This window comes from Poeciliopsis prolifica, unplaced genomic scaffold, assembly GCF_027474105.1.
Source record: "Poeciliopsis prolifica strain line A6 unplaced genomic scaffold, Auburn_PproV2 SCAFFOLD022, whole genome shotgun sequence".
Classification (NCBI taxonomy): Eukaryota; Metazoa; Chordata; class Actinopteri; order Cyprinodontiformes; family Poeciliidae; genus Poeciliopsis; species Poeciliopsis prolifica.
In genome coordinates, this window is record NW_026562397.1 from 6,984,777 (window position 1) to 7,001,672 (window position 16,896).

At 38.2% G+C, this 16,896-nt stretch overlaps 2 protein-coding genes across 3 annotated transcripts in view; both read left to right on the forward strand.

The window, feature by feature from the left end:
• Window positions 1-2,322: 2,322 nt before the first annotated feature.
• Window positions 2,323-15,011, forward strand: mfsd1 (major facilitator superfamily domain containing 1). Of its 2 annotated transcripts, XM_055045532.1 has the most exons (17): window positions 2,323-2,506; window positions 2,640-2,692; window positions 2,845-2,957; window positions 3,066-3,108; window positions 3,194-3,261; window positions 3,503-3,611; window positions 4,546-4,648; window positions 5,036-5,134; window positions 5,432-5,543; window positions 6,671-6,727; window positions 7,236-7,392; window positions 7,946-8,043; window positions 8,151-8,263; window positions 8,387-8,434; window positions 8,637-8,703; window positions 13,871-13,976; window positions 14,131-15,011. In XM_055045532.1, the coding sequence occupies exons 1-17, from the start codon at window positions 2,338-2,340 to the stop codon at window positions 14,188-14,190; spliced, it is 1,575 nt and encodes a 524-aa protein (XP_054901507.1). In that variant the 5' UTR covers window positions 2,323-2,337; the 3' UTR covers window positions 14,191-15,011. The 2 variants fall into 2 exon arrangements, with proteins under 2 accessions (XP_054901507.1, XP_054901508.1); XM_055045533.1 differs by lacking the exons at window positions 13,871-13,976; window positions 14,131-15,011 and adding an exon at window positions 11,534-13,737.
• Window positions 15,012-15,940: 929 nt separating this feature from the next.
• schip1 (schwannomin interacting protein 1) overlaps window positions 15,941-16,896 on the forward strand; it is a 239,307-nt gene continuing 238,351 nt past the window's right edge. Inside the window, exons 1-2 of the mRNA XM_055045565.1 lie at window positions 15,941-16,066; window positions 16,310-16,397. Of these exons, the coding sequence (XP_054901540.1) occupies window positions 16,044-16,066; window positions 16,310-16,397 (111 nt within the window). The 5' untranslated portion in view covers window positions 15,941-16,043. The remainder of the gene's footprint in view (window positions 16,067-16,309; window positions 16,398-16,896) is intronic.

The following is a 16,896-nucleotide window of genomic DNA, read 5'->3' on the forward strand; positions in this document are numbered from 1 at the left end:
AAATTGCTTTCTCCGACTCTGCCACTGCCAAGAAGAGAGGTCTGAAGACATTCACAAGCTGGTTCTGCAGGATTACTGTCACCTGCCCCATGGCTTGATGTGAGTTTGATTAATGCAATAATGATATATAATTTCTCTCCAACCCACTTTCTATCAGTGATGACAGAAGCTGATATTTGGGCAGGAAATTAATGAGCTGCAGTGCAACCAGAGCGCTGACGGCGGCCGAAGGAAGTGCAATTTTAGATTAAATTCTCTGACAGATGACCCGGTAATCGTGCGCTACTAGTATTTTTAAATGACATTCACGGAAATTAAACCCACCGTGTTAGAGAGTAAGAATGAGAATAAATGTTCATAAGGACTGGTCAGAAGGACAGGAAGGACAGGCAGAGTTTACTATGACCGAGTGTGTGGTGAAACGGTCTAAATGTGAAAATGAGAAACCATGCGTCTGGGCGTCAGATAAGCAAATCACAAATCAGGAAGTTTCCGCACGTTTCAGATTGGCGCAGGAACCAGGATAAACTGAGTAACGCTGAGAAGACATTCATGAGCATGACAAAAGTAGCGCAAATTATTCCATAATACGCTGTAAGTTCTTTAGCCATTTCTCAATAAAGTCCAAATTACAAAGAAAAAATGTATCAAACCTATTCCACCTCACTTAACGTCGCACAGCAAAATAAGGGACTTCACTTTTAGCATGTAGCTCAGCTGAAGCAGTTGTTAGTCACCCAATCAACCACAGGGTTGCCCTGTGGGGAAAATTTCTGAAACCCAGTAGTGCAGCTGTGCAGCTTGCAAAACAACTCCCCCCACCCCCCGTTTAGCTCTTTTTTTCGCATGTTCTTGTTTCTTATCAATACTGTTGATTTCCATCCATCCATTTTTAACACCCTTGACGTGGGGTCGCTGGAGGTGCCGGTGCCCATCTCCAGCCAATGTTTCTGAACATTAGAGATAAGAAACAAGAACATGCAAAAAGGAATCAAATGCATAAACACATTTCCTGTGCTTTACTGATGTAAAGAAGTGCTTAAAATTCTATCTATTTTAAATATATACATTGAAAATGTTTTGGTTTAACAGGGGATTTGTTCACTCATTTGTAGGACAAATACAATCTAATTCAGCCAATGTATTTTTTTTTTCTTGCATACGACCAAAACCCAGCTCAGGCACTAGAGGGCAGCAGAACACTGAAAAAGGAGTCTTTGTTCTACCGCCTTATCTATTGAATCTGATGTGATTTGTGATTTGTAATGTCCCCGGGCTCTTATTAGACCGTCTCAGTTGTGTTTTTCTTTGCCTTCTGGTAGAAAATTAAATACTTACTTTGAGATTTATTAGTCAGCCAAAATGGAATTTAACTTGTAACACAATGGCACATAAAATCTGTTGTCCCATCCATCCAAAGGCTGATTGCGCAGAGGCCCTACCACCACAAACTCTCTAACAGTAACTTTGAGCTACAGGTGTTTTTTTTTTTTTTTTGTTCATTTGTTTATTTGTTTAGTTTTCTCATTTTGTTGATATGTCATACTGTGTCAGACAGGTTCCTGATTTGTGTAAATGCGTGCGCGTACGATAAATTTCAGCCGTACCAGAATATTGTCTCTACAGACAAGGGCGCATTTCGTGAGAAATCAGTTTCCATTTGCAATTGCTCACACATGCACCTGCTTCGAAAATAAAAGTGGTAATTACCTTATTCAGTTTTTCTATTATACTTTCATGGGCAGAAGTGAACTTTGTAGAAATATGTTTTTTTCAAAAATCATAACCAACAATCAGGTTTTCTGTGTCATTGTAAAAAGAGTGGTCTGTCCCCGGTTGTCTAGATATTGCCAATAAACAGCCTTTAAACATCTTTAAACCTCGCTTGTGATCAGGAAGCTGAGGCTTCATAGCGGCCAGGAATCTTTGGGCCTCTGACAAAAAAAAACAAAAAAACATTAAATTGGCCCCTATTGTCCCCCCGGCGCCCCTGGCTGGGAACATCCATATATGGTGCTCACATCCTGTTTTGAACGTTGTCGATAAGTTTTCAAAATTTCTCTTAATTATAAAATGCAAAAGCATTTCCGCAGTTATTGCCTCCCTATATCCTGCTGACGTTCCGACGGTTTTCTGTCGCAAAAACACAGTTTAAATGAAGAGTGGTAAAGACGCCGTGAAAAATCTCCCCATCATTTCACTACCTGTTGCAACGCAACGCCATGTCTGAAAACATCCACTCCTCCTATCCCGCGACGCGCGCGCCCGTTTCCATTTAAAGCCACGTGACCTCTCCGGGTTGGGTCACATGATCTGCTCCCAAACAACGGCTGAAACATGGCGGACTCCGAGGACCGGTGGGCGCTGCTGGGAGGCGAAAACGAAGGGCCGCTCGCCGGTCGACAGGAACCCGGCGGCCCCGAGAGAACCATGTCCGCCATCTGCGACCCGAGCCGCCTCCCGCACCGAGTGGTCGTCCTGGTCTTCATGTGCTTCCTGGGATTCGGTGAGCAGCCGGCGGCCATTGTGACGATGTTTACTGGCCTGAAAGTCTTGGAACGGGTCCCGAAGCTTGTTGGAAAAAATAAATAAAAATACGTTCACATTACGTGATACTTTTATTTTGGCGTTTATTTCAGGGAGCTACTTCTGTTATGACAACCCAGCAGCGCTTCAAACACAAGTCATACAGGTAATTCAATAGAAACTTTAGTTTCCTTTTTGTTTTTGCCCCCAGTTGAGATGTCAACTCAGTTCTGAAGGATTTACTGACGTCCCTGTTCATTTAAAATGGCTTCCTTGCTTTCTCACTGGAGAAGTTTTGCTTTTCTTTTCTGCTTCCAGGACATGAACTTGAACACTGCTCAGTTCATGCAGCTGTACGCCTGGTATTCCTGGCCAAATGTGGTCCTCTGCTTCTTGGGAGGATTTCTCATCGACCGGGTTTTTGGCATCAGGTAGGATGGAGAACCGGGTTGCAATGGTCTCCTGCTAAATCCTCACCTTGCATTCTTCCAGTGAGAGAAGTGAAACCTGCTGTTTGCTGCGCACTCTTGTCTCTCCAGGCTCGGAACCATCATCTTTTCCCTGTTTGTATGTGTTGGACAGGTTGGTTTGTGTTAAACTTCAAAATTGTCATTTGAAGTTTTTTGTTTTTCTTTCAACTATGTTTTGTTGTGAAACATCTTCACAGGTAATATTTGCGGCTGGAGCGTGGGCCAATTATTTTTGGCTAATGGAAGCTGGACGCTTTGTGTTTGGGTAAAACTATTTAGCTTTTCAGAATCTACTTTAGTTGTTTTTCCACATGAGCTCAAAATCTAACATCTTTTTTTTTTTTTTTTAGCTTTATTCAATTAATCCAAATTTACCCAATTAAACCCAAATCTCCAAAGTGGATCATAGCTTGGCAGACACACAAGTTCTTTATGCCAAAAATTGACCCGTTTTTAACTTTCATACAGACCTTGCATGGGTTTTTAAAAGCTGTTTTCTTTGATAGTATTGGCGGAGAGTCCCTAGCCGTGGCCCAAAATACGTATGCGGTGAACTGGTTCAAAGGCAAGGAGCTCAATCTGGTCTTTGGTCTTCAGCTCAGCATGGCTCGACTGGTATGGACATGTTTTTTTTTTTTATGTATTTATTTATTTTTATCTTTGCATCCATTGGGAATGATTGATTAGTTTGCAAACTTAAGTTGTCATTTTGTTGCATTAAAGCCTCGTGTGTTTCAATAGGATTTTGTATGCCAAACCTTAGCAATGTAATTCAAAATTTGGGAAACGAAAAGAAAATGATTGTTTTACAGAATATTTTACAAATAATTATTCGAAACATGTTTTGGTCCAATTGTACTTGGCTCCCAATAACTTTTTCACAGCTGGATTTCTTTTGGTGTATGCCTATCCCAGTTTTTCATCTCCATAGATGAACATTTTTGCACTTTTTTTTCGTAAGAACTGCGGACAGACTACTAGACGGAGAGTGTCTGTGAAACTACACCTTGACGGATCTGGCCACAAAATTTCCCAGTCGAAATAAGAGCAAAACACAAAAATCTAACACTTGAATATGGTTTGATATAAGACATTCCAGAATGTTGTATGGTTCAGTGACATTCCTGAAAATTATCCCAATGTCATCTATTGATGTTGTTCCCATATCTATTGCAATATGATACGTCATTGGAGTAGATATACGTTATTGATTTATCGCCTTGCCCTAAGACGGCCTAATATTGAGACTACATTTTGCACAAGTGAACTCCAAGTTAACTTCTCAGTGGAATTGTATGCACTACGTTTTACAAACAGGACATCAAAGTAAAGGGGGCCGAATACATGCACATGCCAAGTTTTTAAGATTTTTATTTGAAACGACGTCAAATTTTTCATCCACTTCATAAATGTGTACTAATTTGTGTTCACTTATCACATAGAAGCCAAATTAAATGCATCTAGGCTGTCATATACATAGAGGTGTGCAAATACTTTTACAAGGTGCTGGTCGGTGTAAAGAAACGCCGTCTGCTCTCCTTTCCCGTAGGGCAGCACAGTGAACATGAACATCATGGGTTGGGTGTACAGTAAAGTCGCAGGGGCTGTTGGTTCCTCTGGACACACGACGCTCGGGATATCACTCATGATAGGTAAGCAATACACAGTTGTGTGTAAAACCGCTGGCTTCGCTTGGGTAGGACAGAGTTTAACCTGAGCTTCTGGTTGCATATTGTATCGCTGTATGACTTACCGAGCCCTCCGCTCGTCTCGGGTAACGCAGCCAAGCAGGAACGGAGAGAAGTGGGAAAGGGAACTAAAAGTGCTACTCGGCACCTCGGATGAGTCATGTGGGGTGTGAAAAGCTTTTTCTCGCGCGTGTAAAAGCGCTTCTACTTTTGCTGGTCTTTGAAGTACTGTTGGTTAAACTTTAACTTGATCATCTGACCATTACTCAGTTGTCAGGAAATGTTAAAATAAATATTTCATGTTGTCTTCTTGAAGTCTTGAGACATTTTTTTTCTTCTTCTTCCTGTTAGCGGCTGGAACCTGTGTGTTTTCTCTAATCTGTGCCTTGGTGCTGGCATTTTTTGATAAGAGAGCAGAGAGGATCCTGAACAAGGAACAGGGAAAAACGGGTAATGTTAAGATGATGCCTTTGTTTTTATCTGTGTTCTTAACACTCACCTGTCAACACAAATCAATTCAGGTTACAAAAAAAATACAAGGTTGGCTTTTTCTTGTTTCTTCACTTGAACTGATAAGTCTCTTAATCTTATGTGCTGAAATTGATTTTTATTTATGCATTCCTCATGAAATCCAGATAATTCTAGGATTTTGTTCTTTTTTTTTTAAATCAAGTTTGTGTTTTCAAATAAGCTATTGAAATAAAATGAAGGGCTGAAACTGATGTACATATTTATCTTCTGTTTTAGGTGAAGTTATAAAACTCACTGATGTGAAAGATTTCTCCTTGTCCCTGTGGCTCATCTTCATCATTTGTGTGTTTTACTATGTCGCCATTTTCCCCTTTATTGGACAGGGCCAGTAAGTATTTTACCTTTTCCCCTCGCTAAGATGCACAAATCTACCGCTTTCAAGTTGGTGTAGTTTATAGTCGGGGGGAGGGGGGAAATGTCTGAATAGTGCTTCTTATCTGTCATCATCCATGCGGTATAAAATACGGAAGATATCACTCAAATGGTGTGAGCTATTTTCATTTTTTTTAAGGTTTTTTTTTTATCCATTTAATCACCACTGAAGTAATTTTCTCCTCATCACAAAACATTGCACGTTTTTATTGATGTGCCACTTTATTTTTAGGCTGAGTTCTAGTTTCACATAGGACTAACATTAAAAAACCAGTGATCAGTAACAATATGAAGTCTTCCTTCTGTAATGAAGAAGTAAATGCACACAGTGACCACTGCAGCAGAGTCACTGTGTTGTTTTCTGAAGAACTTTCCCAGTTCCTCATTGTTTAAACCCATAAAGCACAGTTATTTTAAAGCCATGGGACAGTATCACATTTATATGGTAAACCATGTCTGTACCGTAGAAACTGTACCCAAAATTAATTTACTTAATATTTTTTTTATTTTTGGTAAATGCCATACAAAAAATGTTGGCATAGCAATCCCCTCCTCCCCCTCTGCTGCCATCCTTTTCTTCTTCCCCTTTATACTGACTGTCACTTTTCTATACAATTGCATTTGCCCCAGGAATCAAATTCTGCCACAGCAGGTGCTTCATTGCCAGGATGCCTGAATGCAGCGTGTGCCTCTCAAAGATGCTCGTAGTTTTGACAAAACAGCTCTTTTTTTCTTTTTGTTCTTTTTTTTGGGGGGTGAATGAAAAACAAGTTGAATCACACCACAAGGAAAGGCAATGGGGCCTAAAAATGGTAATAGGTTTGACGGATGACTTTGTAGTGGAGGGAAGACGTGTTTGTTTGCCCTCAATGAAAAACACAAAGATGAGCTGACAACTGCCATGTTTTTTTCCGCTGAGGTTCTGTGCTTATGAAACACAGGTGGAGGGAGAATATTTAACATTTTGCAGGTTTTACTGTCATGAGAATTAAATCACTTTCATCTCCCCTTGTGTTCATATAAGCATAAGAACTTGCATGTATGTTTGTACTGTGTCTTATCGCCTTACCCTTTGCCTTTCAGGGTATTCTTTATTGAAAAATTCGACTTCTCCCCAGCACAGGCTAGAGCTGTCAACAGGTAATTAACTTTTTTTTTTCCTTTATAGAGAAATGTGTATTTTTATATATATATATATTGTATTTTAGTCGAGTAGGGTTTTTTTTATTATTATTGCATAGGCCTAATGTCTGAATATCTTTATTATTCATGAACACAAGCTACAGAAATTTTAACCATCTATTAAGGTAATCTTAAATGTTAATCACAATTCTTTGTTTATTTGATTTGCAATAAAAACAGTCAAATGTAGTAAATATTCAATATATGCAGTAAGAACATCACTAACACAGACACTTAAGGTCTGATGGGAATTGAGTGAAGAAACTAGCTTTATTTACAGACCAGCTTAATGGTTTTCTTTCTGAACGTTAGACTTCAATGCTGCCTGATTGAAGTGGGCACATTCACACCCCTAAAGGAGTAATGTCTGCACAAAAATATCCAACGACCATCCAATTCCATTCCTCAAAGTAACTGTCAACAAATCTTTTTTTTCTGTTTTTTATTTTTTATTTTTTCCTCCCAGCATTGTGTACATCATCTCGGCTCCCGCGTCTCCAATTCTCGGCTTTATTGTCGATAAGACTGGGAGAAATATTGGCTGGGTCTTTGCCGCTGTCGTCGCAACGCTCTGTGCTCACATGATGTTGGCCTTCACCTTCTGGAACCCGTGGATTGCTATGGTAATACACGTAGTCACTTTTAATGTTTTAAATTCAGACTAAAGTGTGTCTCTACAATACAAAAACTGCTTTGTGTTGCTGAATAAACGGCACATAAGAGAAAAATTCTCAGTCCATTTTGCATGGTATTAAATGTCCTCCCCTCACCCGTTTATTACCAATAGAAGTGAACGTTTCGATGATGTCCTGATGTATATAGATGCACCTGTGAAAGCTTTCTTTGCAGGAAGTCTCCTGCCTTACTATAGAACACTTTAACAGCTGAGTGTGCAAACAAAAACAAAGCTTTAATTAAAGCTCAAGACTCAAAACTTAATTGTTTTTCGTTTGAACGTTTAGCACGCCACAATTAAATGCCTAATGAACCCCGCTAATATGCATCATTATCCCACTGTGCTCTGAGTGATAAAATTAAGCCACTTTCCAAATCCAAACGCTTTAGCTTCTGTTGAATATTGCCAAATCCTGAGTGCAAATAACTGAGGCTGCATAGCTTCAATTTACTGTTCTTTTTTTTTTATAGATGTAATAGAAATTATTTTTTGTCTTCCAGTCCCTGCTGGGCCTCTCATACTCTCTGCTGGCCTGTGCACTGTGGCCCATGGTGGCCTTCGTTGTGCCTGAGCATCAACTGGGAACAGCCTATGGCTTGTATGTACCTTTTTTTTTTAATTGAATATTTTGGGGTTAATATGTCGATTGTCATTGCATTTTGAATGTAAGGTACTGATGTTGTGCATTCTTGGTTTGCCCACCAGCATGCAGTCCATCCAGAACTTGGGGCTTGCCGTCATTGCGATCGGAGTCGGAGTCATTGTGGATATAAGAGGATACCTGGTGTTGGAAGTGTTTTTCTGTGCCTGCATTTGCAGTCAGTTGGTTTCAGTCTGTCCTCAAGTTTTGTTTTTTTTTGTTTTTTTTTAAGCTTTAGACTGCCTCTGAGTAACATTGTTGTTTGTTCCCCGCACTGATCTTTCCCCACATTGTCTTGCAGTCGCGCTGATGGCAGTGGTGGGGTTGTACTTTGTGGATTATCTTAAAGGTAGTTGAAGCCTGGAGTTTTCTCCACTTCTGTATTTCTTTCAACTTGTTTTCTCTTGTGCATCTCCTCCTTGCATTTTCATTCTCATGACATCTCTTCACTTTCCCCCGTCATCTTTTTTTTTTCCTCGCTTTTTCAGCGAGCTCCACCGCTTATCGCTAGACTCACTATTTTTTTTCTGACATGAACTCTCTTCCTGCAGGTGAAGGTTTGAACCGGTCAGCTGCAGCCAGAGCCAAACTCCAGAAGGAGACGACTACAGATGCAGAGTGAGTATCCTTAATCCGTCATCTCTCCCATCCAAATATTCAGCCTGAACGTTTCCCTTATCTGTTCTAGTGATAAAAAAATGAAGACTGAGATTCATAAAATTTCAGCTCAACCCATAATTATGAAACGAGTAGAATATGTTGTAGCTAGAGCATTATTGTTAGTCATTGATTATCAATTATTCTCATCAGTTCAGATTTTTCATTTAGGCCCATTTATGCAATATTAGAGATACTTTGACAATTTGACCTCGAAGTAATAAAATGAACATTTATTTCCTAAAACACAAAAGAGATTTAATTTAGTGCATGATTTTATATTTACATATATATTTTTTTAATATAGAATTTGAACCAGGTGAAGCTAAAGCTTTGCCAATTGAGATGTCTTGGGGAAAACATCTACAGACAAATGTTTAGCTTTTTGTCTTAAATGTAAAAGCTATATATGCTTGTGCACTTTATGCTCAACTACTACTGAATATGTTCTTGCAGGAGTTGACCATTTACTTTAGCTGTACACTCCAGCTTACGATTAATCTATTATTGAAATAATCCTCTAATTTATTAATTGCGTCGTTGCGTTTAATAGTTTTATACATTATTGTATTTGAGCTGCAAATTCATATACAAACACCCAAATGCATGAGTCACATTTAGAGCTGCACAGACACACCAGCCTAAGGCTTAATGAGCGAACACTAATAGTTTACAAGTCTCAGTAGCACACTTCAACACCCCTTTCGAAATGTTGCATTGAACAGGTTGGCTCATTAGACTTTATTGAGCTTTTAGGTAGATTTTACAGCACACTTACTAATAGCCCTTCTGTTTATAAAGGCAAGCATGCTTATTATAAATGTAAACATTTATGGACTTGTATCTTTTTGTTTTTTCTTCCATAAAACAGACACTAACTTAACTAGCAGCCATAAGGTCGGGTAAATTTCCAAAATGAATAAATTCTGAATAATTGTCCTATTTGCTGGGTTTCATTGCCCTCCTGCAGTCATTTGCTTAAGGTTCAGGATGTGAGAAATCAAATGTTGGCAGTCTCTGCACACCCTGTGCTTTTTTTTTTTTAAGTTTGAGGCTCATATTATTTTAACCTTACTGATGTGTTTGGAGACCCTAACTGCTAAAACACTTAATTTCTAAACGTTCTTTATCGGGAGTTAACGACCTAATGGAAAAGATGTCCAACTTAAGCGACGTGTTAAAACGTGCTGTATTAAAAATAGACATGCGACGCTGGGCGTATCCTGAGCAGGAGTTTTTGTCCCTACATCAATCGTTAGCATGTAAAGCAGTATTTATTGACTCAAAAGGCTGTTTTTAGTCCCAGTCCAACGCTCCATCTGATGAATCTTTAAAAGCACTGAAATTTATGTGCTTAAATATTCTGTAGTTTTAAAGTGTTGTACAATAATGCATTTATATAGTATTTAATTTTTAGTAATACTCTGGTTATGTGCAACTTGTATCACCTGCCACTTTGTTTTTTTTTTCTTTTGATGGAATATTTTGAATTTTGCAGGAATGGACTTTGACAATTATTAGCTTCAGCGTTTAAATGAATTCACATATAACTCTTACTTACAATTTATTAAGAGAAGTGAGTTAAAGTGCTATGCTAACGTTAGCATGTTTCTATGTGAGGGCGTCCTCATTTCATGTAAAATATTTAAAATAATTTTTCCAGGTAAATAAAACTTAAGGAAACAGTTGTCTTGCATGTGCTGTCCGTTGACCATGACTTGTGACACAGCTTTTTGTTTTGAATCTTCTCTTTGATGATTCAACGTTTGAGGCGACCCGATACAGTAGCTCTGTCATCAAGTTAGTGTTGAAGCAACATTTTAAGGTTGTCAAACAGAAGACTAAAGTGTCCAGAGAGTCCTGGTCGGCTGAGATGTCCTAGATCTATTTCAAGGATGTGGCGTTTTTTTTCACTATAAGTAGAGATGCACAAATGTGAGGATTTGTGCCGATTATCGATACCCAATTTTAATATTGCTATTATGGGATATAACTATCATTTAACAGAACTTTGTTTTTCTGTACTGTTTCAACACCATTAGAAAAATAAAACGCCAATAAGATAATGTCAGCTGTTCATATTGGCTCTGTTTTATCTGTTGGACTGATATCATATGTTAAAAGATTTTTAACAATCACCAATACAGATGTTAGTGCTGATATATTGTGCATCAGTAACTATAAAGCTAGTGAGTTTCAAATCTGTAAATTGATAAATTTATTGAATTAAGACAGTTTTGTTTTTTTTGTTTTTTTGTTAAGATTAGGCGTTGTCCAGTGAAGAGCTCCAAAGATTAATTGAATCAACCCGTCATAACGATACAGTTTTGTACGCTGTGCACATTTAGTTTTTTTTTTTTTTTTTTTTTTTTTTCCCTGATTGACTGAAAGCTGTCTGGCTCACTGTCGTTGTAGCTGATCAACAACCAGACTGTACATCAACAGGTTTTTGAAGTTATTTACTTTGGGGCCCATGTGCCAATCAAAAATGCATCAGCTGTAACACGGATCCAAAAGTTAGGATTAGATTGGAAAAAACCCATGTACTTTTATTTTTAATCATTCTGTTTCTCTTCTGGCAAACCTGCTAGCTTCGAGGTTCACACTATTTTGCATGCCACTTCTACACTTCCCATTCATTGCATGAAATATTTCACAATTGCCAACAGGTTATATCCATGTCTCTAAAGATCTAATATGTCTAAGCTGAATTGTTTTGCATGTTGGACATGACACTCTCTCTGGCTGACTAATGTGATCTGATTCATGTTGTGTGGCTGATATTTTCCAGATGATGCTGAGCGAACACACATGGTCCTGGGCTTCAGAACCAGCAGGTTGCACTGTCCACCCCAGAGCTTTCAGTCTGCGGCCAATTGGACGGGACTGCGGTTCTGGCTCCGCCCAGTGACGTCATCTGTGGCTCTTCGCACCTGAACTGACTGGCTGTTGCTTAACCCCATGTTGATATAAGGACTCTGATGAATGACAAATCTCAGTTTGGACATAACTACAACTTCTTCTCACCTGACTGCAGTTCCACCTGCTCTTCATAACAACTAACGTGTGTATGTGTGTGGGGCGTGTGTGTGCGTGTGCACGCGTGTGTGTGTGCAGCATGAAGTTTCTTAACGGCTAGAAACTTAAAGTTTTTAAAAAACTGTCAAGGGGAATGGTGCTTTTATATCTTTTTTTAAAAAAAACCTTGATTTATTATTATTTTTTGGTTTTAAATCAGAAAGTAAGGATCCTATTTCAGTTCATGCAAACTTTTGGGTATTATGTTTCCAGAAGAACTTGTTTAGCTTATCGCATGTCAGCGTTATCACTGCCAAACCAAACTCTCATAATGCAGTCGGCGCTCTTTTATTTTTTTCTCGCTGTAAGCTTTAGTCAGATGCATCATTGACCTTTTACTGTTTAAGCTTTATTGCTCGGTTATTTTATTCCCTGAACGGTTTAACCGCTTTTCAATGAGCTATGAAGTTCATAAGAGTTAATTTTCTGTCGCATTATCATCTATTAATGTGCAGATATAAAAAAAAAAAAAAAGCCCCGCTTTCAAATGCATTTAACTGTGCAATGATGCTCAGCTTCAGCGTCTGTAGACGCATTTTTTAAAGTGACCTTTTTTAATAATCTTTTTTTTTATCTTAAAGATTAAAATTTTTCATAGATATTTGTCGTTTAAACTCAGGTGATTAAGTTGAGGTTCGGAGCGCTTTCCGAAATTCCTGCTTGCTTCAGACTGTTTGTGCTCTTGGCTTTAACAAAATGCGTTATGGCCACGTAGCTGGAGATTATAGTCTCCGTTTGCTTATCGCAGTTGCAGACACGGCCCAGTTGGTGATTCTCACCCTAATGGCGCATTTTAACGTTAAAACAAAAATATCTGCCTTGGCCAAATTGAAAGTGGAGAAAAAATCTATTTTGTACACATTGATTGTGGTCAATGAATATTTTATCTAAATACATTTTTAAAAAGTGTAACAAAACACTTTGCTAGCTGGAGGAAAAAGACACTGGAAGTGATCAAATTAAGACAAAAAAAAATGAAAACAATGTATTAAAAAAAAAAATGTAAAAAACACATGAAGGTCAAAGCATTTCTGACAGAAATGGATATAATGAAAAATTATTTAAATAGTGAGAATAATGGAACAAATGACTAAGTTTTACTTTTAAAACTTGAAAACCAAAACCACTTGGGCACTTTTGCTATCATCTCAAAATCAAAAAAACTACTCATCAGTCTGCTGTCAATCAAATGTTACTGTAGTTCATACAATCAAGGTTTTACAAAAGTTAAACAGATACTAGTAGTAGGTCAGCTGGAATATTGAGACTCAAATCAGAAGCCAGGAAGTGCCACAGACAGATATAATTTGAGAACATTACAATTTTGGTTAAAATTAAGTTTTAACCATTTAGAAAAAAACTTGTTTTCACAAAAAATGTCTGCCAGTATAAATAAGTGACGAGAACACAAAGATCAGATTTCACGAGAGAAATGACCATGAAAAGGTATCTGACTGCATCTGTTGCAAATGCGTTCCCCATTCTTCGCGATGCAAGGAGGAGACTTTTGTGTTAAATTTAGCTGCTGATTTGTGTAAATATGGGTGAGAAATGATGAATTATGCAAGATTTGTTGAAGCAAAACAACCATTAAAGTGGAATTTTCATCATGAATTAAATATTATCCAATCTAAAAACTAAGTTTGAAAACTGAACGGAGTTGGAAGACCGTAAACAAAATGAGACCAAAACACAATTAATGAAAAACTAAACTTCCACAAGTAAAAGCCAGGCTACAAAGGCAACTTTTACAAAAAAAACCCCTCAAATCTAGTGACTCTTAGAGGCTGTTTTGCTTGCTACATTTAACTGTTAATTCACTGAAATTATCTGAGAAGTACCAATTGTACAATGTTTGAAGAAGCAAACACAACCAAGTGCAATGACATTTTTAATAAACATAAATTATTTGTTAAACATTTGAATTCCTTTTTTTTTTTTTTTTTTGTAACTGCAGCGTCTCTCTCTGCTGTATTCTCCTTCTGTTACTCCTGCTTGCATTAATGCTCTTGTCAGTGCGGCTGCTGGAAGGTTTATTTTATTCCTACAGAAGTAAAAAGCAGTCCAGTACGGTGATGCAGGATGGTCGTGCTCGACTGGCGTCCATGTCTGCTTTTGGCTTGCGTAACAGGTACCTTTGCAGGCTGGGAGCACAGGTATGATCACGTTTAGTCACACAGAAAAATAGTTTTTTGAATTGGCAGTACAATTTCTTGTGGCCTGCGTCTTTTTAAAGAGAGGGTTTTACTAGAACACTGCGGCCGCGTGGCCTGTGGTCTGTCTTCTACTTGATTTCTTTTATCCTCTCAGCTCCCAGATCACTGCTCTACCCATCTGTCATCGCTTGCCCACAGGAGCGTTCTGAAATGACGCCCGCCATTCATCTGTCTGTCTGCAGCGCGACAAGCCAAGTCTGTGGCTCGAGACGAGTTTGCACTGAAATAGGACGATGGCTTAAAAGCGTCACGTTTTGTACAGAATTGTTTTTGCACTTTTCCCATTGATGTTTGCTGTAACCTGACTTGACATTTGCAGGTGAATTTTTTTTTTTGCCTTTTTGATGACATGCATCCATGTATACTGTAATGTTGAACACTTGAGGTGCCCTTTAACAAAGTCAAACCAAAGATGTTTTTCTTCCAAGTATTAATCTCAGGGGGATTTTTTGTTTTTACCTTTCCTAGGTGTATATCCTTTACAAACAGCAGAGGGCGTCATTTCAGTCTGTTTACAACCGACCATGGAATTGCTTTGCTTTCGTAGAGCAATCAATATTGACCTTGATTCTCTTCGTTTTCTAAGCTTCTGCATGTCACTGGGATAAGGGAGACTAAGAATTGGTTAAGCATTGTGATTTTTTTTTTTTTTTGATATGTTGATTTTTTTTTTTTTTAAATATTTGAAATAAATATATTCCTAAAATCAATTGATGTTTAGTGGATTGTTTTCTTCTACAATTTAATTTAGCCTAAAAATTTACAATTAAGTTTGTTTTTTTTTCCTTTGTTTTTTTTTCTTGATTTGGCAAAAGGAACATTTGAAAAGAAAAGAAAAAAGTCAGCTGTTTTGTCAAATATTACACGTGCACTAAACTGTTTTATATTTACTTTTAAAGTTTCTGACACATTGGCCATTTAATGGACTTGTTCTTGGATGGCTCATTTTGCCTGTCATCTCTAAAGAGTGCATTCCCTCTAGAGATTTTTACATTTGCTCTCCTTTTATGACATAAACCAGTGCACCAACAAAAGGAAAATTTAACATAGTTTTCAATTTTTTCAAATATATATTTTTTAAGCATATCATTCACTCATACAGACTCACGACTGACATACTCTGTTTCTTATAGAAACTGGTGCAACCAACTGTGCTCAGAAGTTGTCTTAACAGTTGCTGTCAGATGCTCCACATCTAATCTGAGCTGGAGCTTTTCTCCGCCTATGCTGTGCTTGATGAATTTCTATTTGTAAAAACTATGTGGCAAAGCATGCATCGTTTTACCCATGTCAAGATACCAATTATTAAATGTGCTAAAATATATACATGCGAGTTTATGTATATTATGAATGAGATAATGTCCACAGTATAATCTTTTTACCACAGTGTTTTATGTTAATGTACAGTATTATATTAAAATGTGGGGGGAAAAAAGTTATTTTCAATCAACTTAGGAATTATTCACTTTAATTTGTTTTCGGATATAAATTCAAATTGATTAAACGCATTGAAGTTTGCTGTAACCTGACAAAATGTGGAAAGTTTCATATGAATACTTTTTACAAGTCACAATTCTGTTTAAACCTTTGTGTAATTAATGTCTTAGTGTGTGAGAGAGAGACAGAGAGAGGTTTAATAACAGGTGTATCGTAATGTGCAACGTAAATAACGCCGTTTACGTGCAAAAAAACAACTTGCGTTTAAAGTAGCTACTTTTCTTAAAAATAGTCTTAGATTAGAATATAACAAAGTGGCCATTTATTTTCCCCAAGAGAGAACATGCAAGAATAACTTAGGCTGCGTTGAAATAAATAAATAAATAAATAAATAAATAAATAAATAAATAGCAAAGTTAAGAGATGTCGTCAACACACGCGCTGGCAGCCCTGCGCACGCGCTCAGCATCCGATTGGCTGCGAGAATCTTCCAAGTCTGGTCTCTCACCGGCTGCTCCCGACCCAAAGTGCTCACTCCGTCTCTGTCGAACTGCGAGGAAACAGGTCGTCATGCTGAGGAGCGGCGCGAACAGGTCGGTGTCACGTCCGGCGTCTCCTCTGTAATCACACATCTGCTTTCAGGGCGACTGTCCCCCCGCTTCCCATGTATATGACGAGCTCCACGCGCGGGCTGCTTCGGTATGCGCCGCCGGCCGGAGAGGGAAGAGCCCCGCGTAACGTCGGGTCCAGCTGGACTACGGAGCACGCGCCTCTCGTGCACAGAGACGCGTTGATTGGAGAGTTTTAGTCTTTTAACTCGACTGGTGTCCTTCCAGAAACATGCATCAGGGGGAGGAGGTGAGGCTGCGCAGCGGGAGTCTGGCTCGCGAGAGGAAGCACCTTGCCTTGTGCATCAATAACAAGGTAAAGAGGGTCAATGGCTGTGATTGTTGGTGCCGGATGGTTTGTTTTCCTTTACTTTTGGGTGAGTGTTCCAAGTGGATGATTGGCCAAATGATTTGTTTCCCTTTTTTTGGTGGGAGAACATTGCAGGGATGATGTAATTTACTCAGGAAGTTCATTCTAGCACTGATCAGCAGCAGAAGGTAAGGCAGAGTTGTAATGAATAACACATGAAGGTTTCATACATTTAATCTGTTGGAAAACATAGATATGTTAAAAAACACACACACACACACACATATATATATATATATATATATATATATATATATATATATATATATATATATATATATATATATATATATATATATTTTTTCTTTTATTAATATTTTTTTTTTTTCTTGTCAAATTTCATTTCAGTCCCCTTTTTTATTCCAGGAATGCGCCGTGTTTAGTTGTAACTATCTTCTTATCAACTCTTGCCAATTTCTCTCCCAGCCCCTTATTAAAGAAAAGG

Excerpts from the sequence above, each read along its gene's own strand:
- mfsd1 (XM_055045532.1), top strand. The coding sequence starts at position 2,338 with ATGGCGGACTCCGAGGACCGGTGGGCGCTGCTGGGAGGCGAAAACGAA. Across the intron at positions 8,264-8,386 it reads TTTCTGTGCCTGCATTTGCA|TCGCGCTGATGGCAGTGGTG; the intron begins GTCAGTTGGTTT and ends ATTGTCTTGCAG. Across the intron at positions 13,977-14,130 it reads TTTGCAGGCTGGGAGCACAG|CTCCCAGATCACTGCTCTAC; the intron begins GTATGATCACGT and ends TTATCCTCTCAG.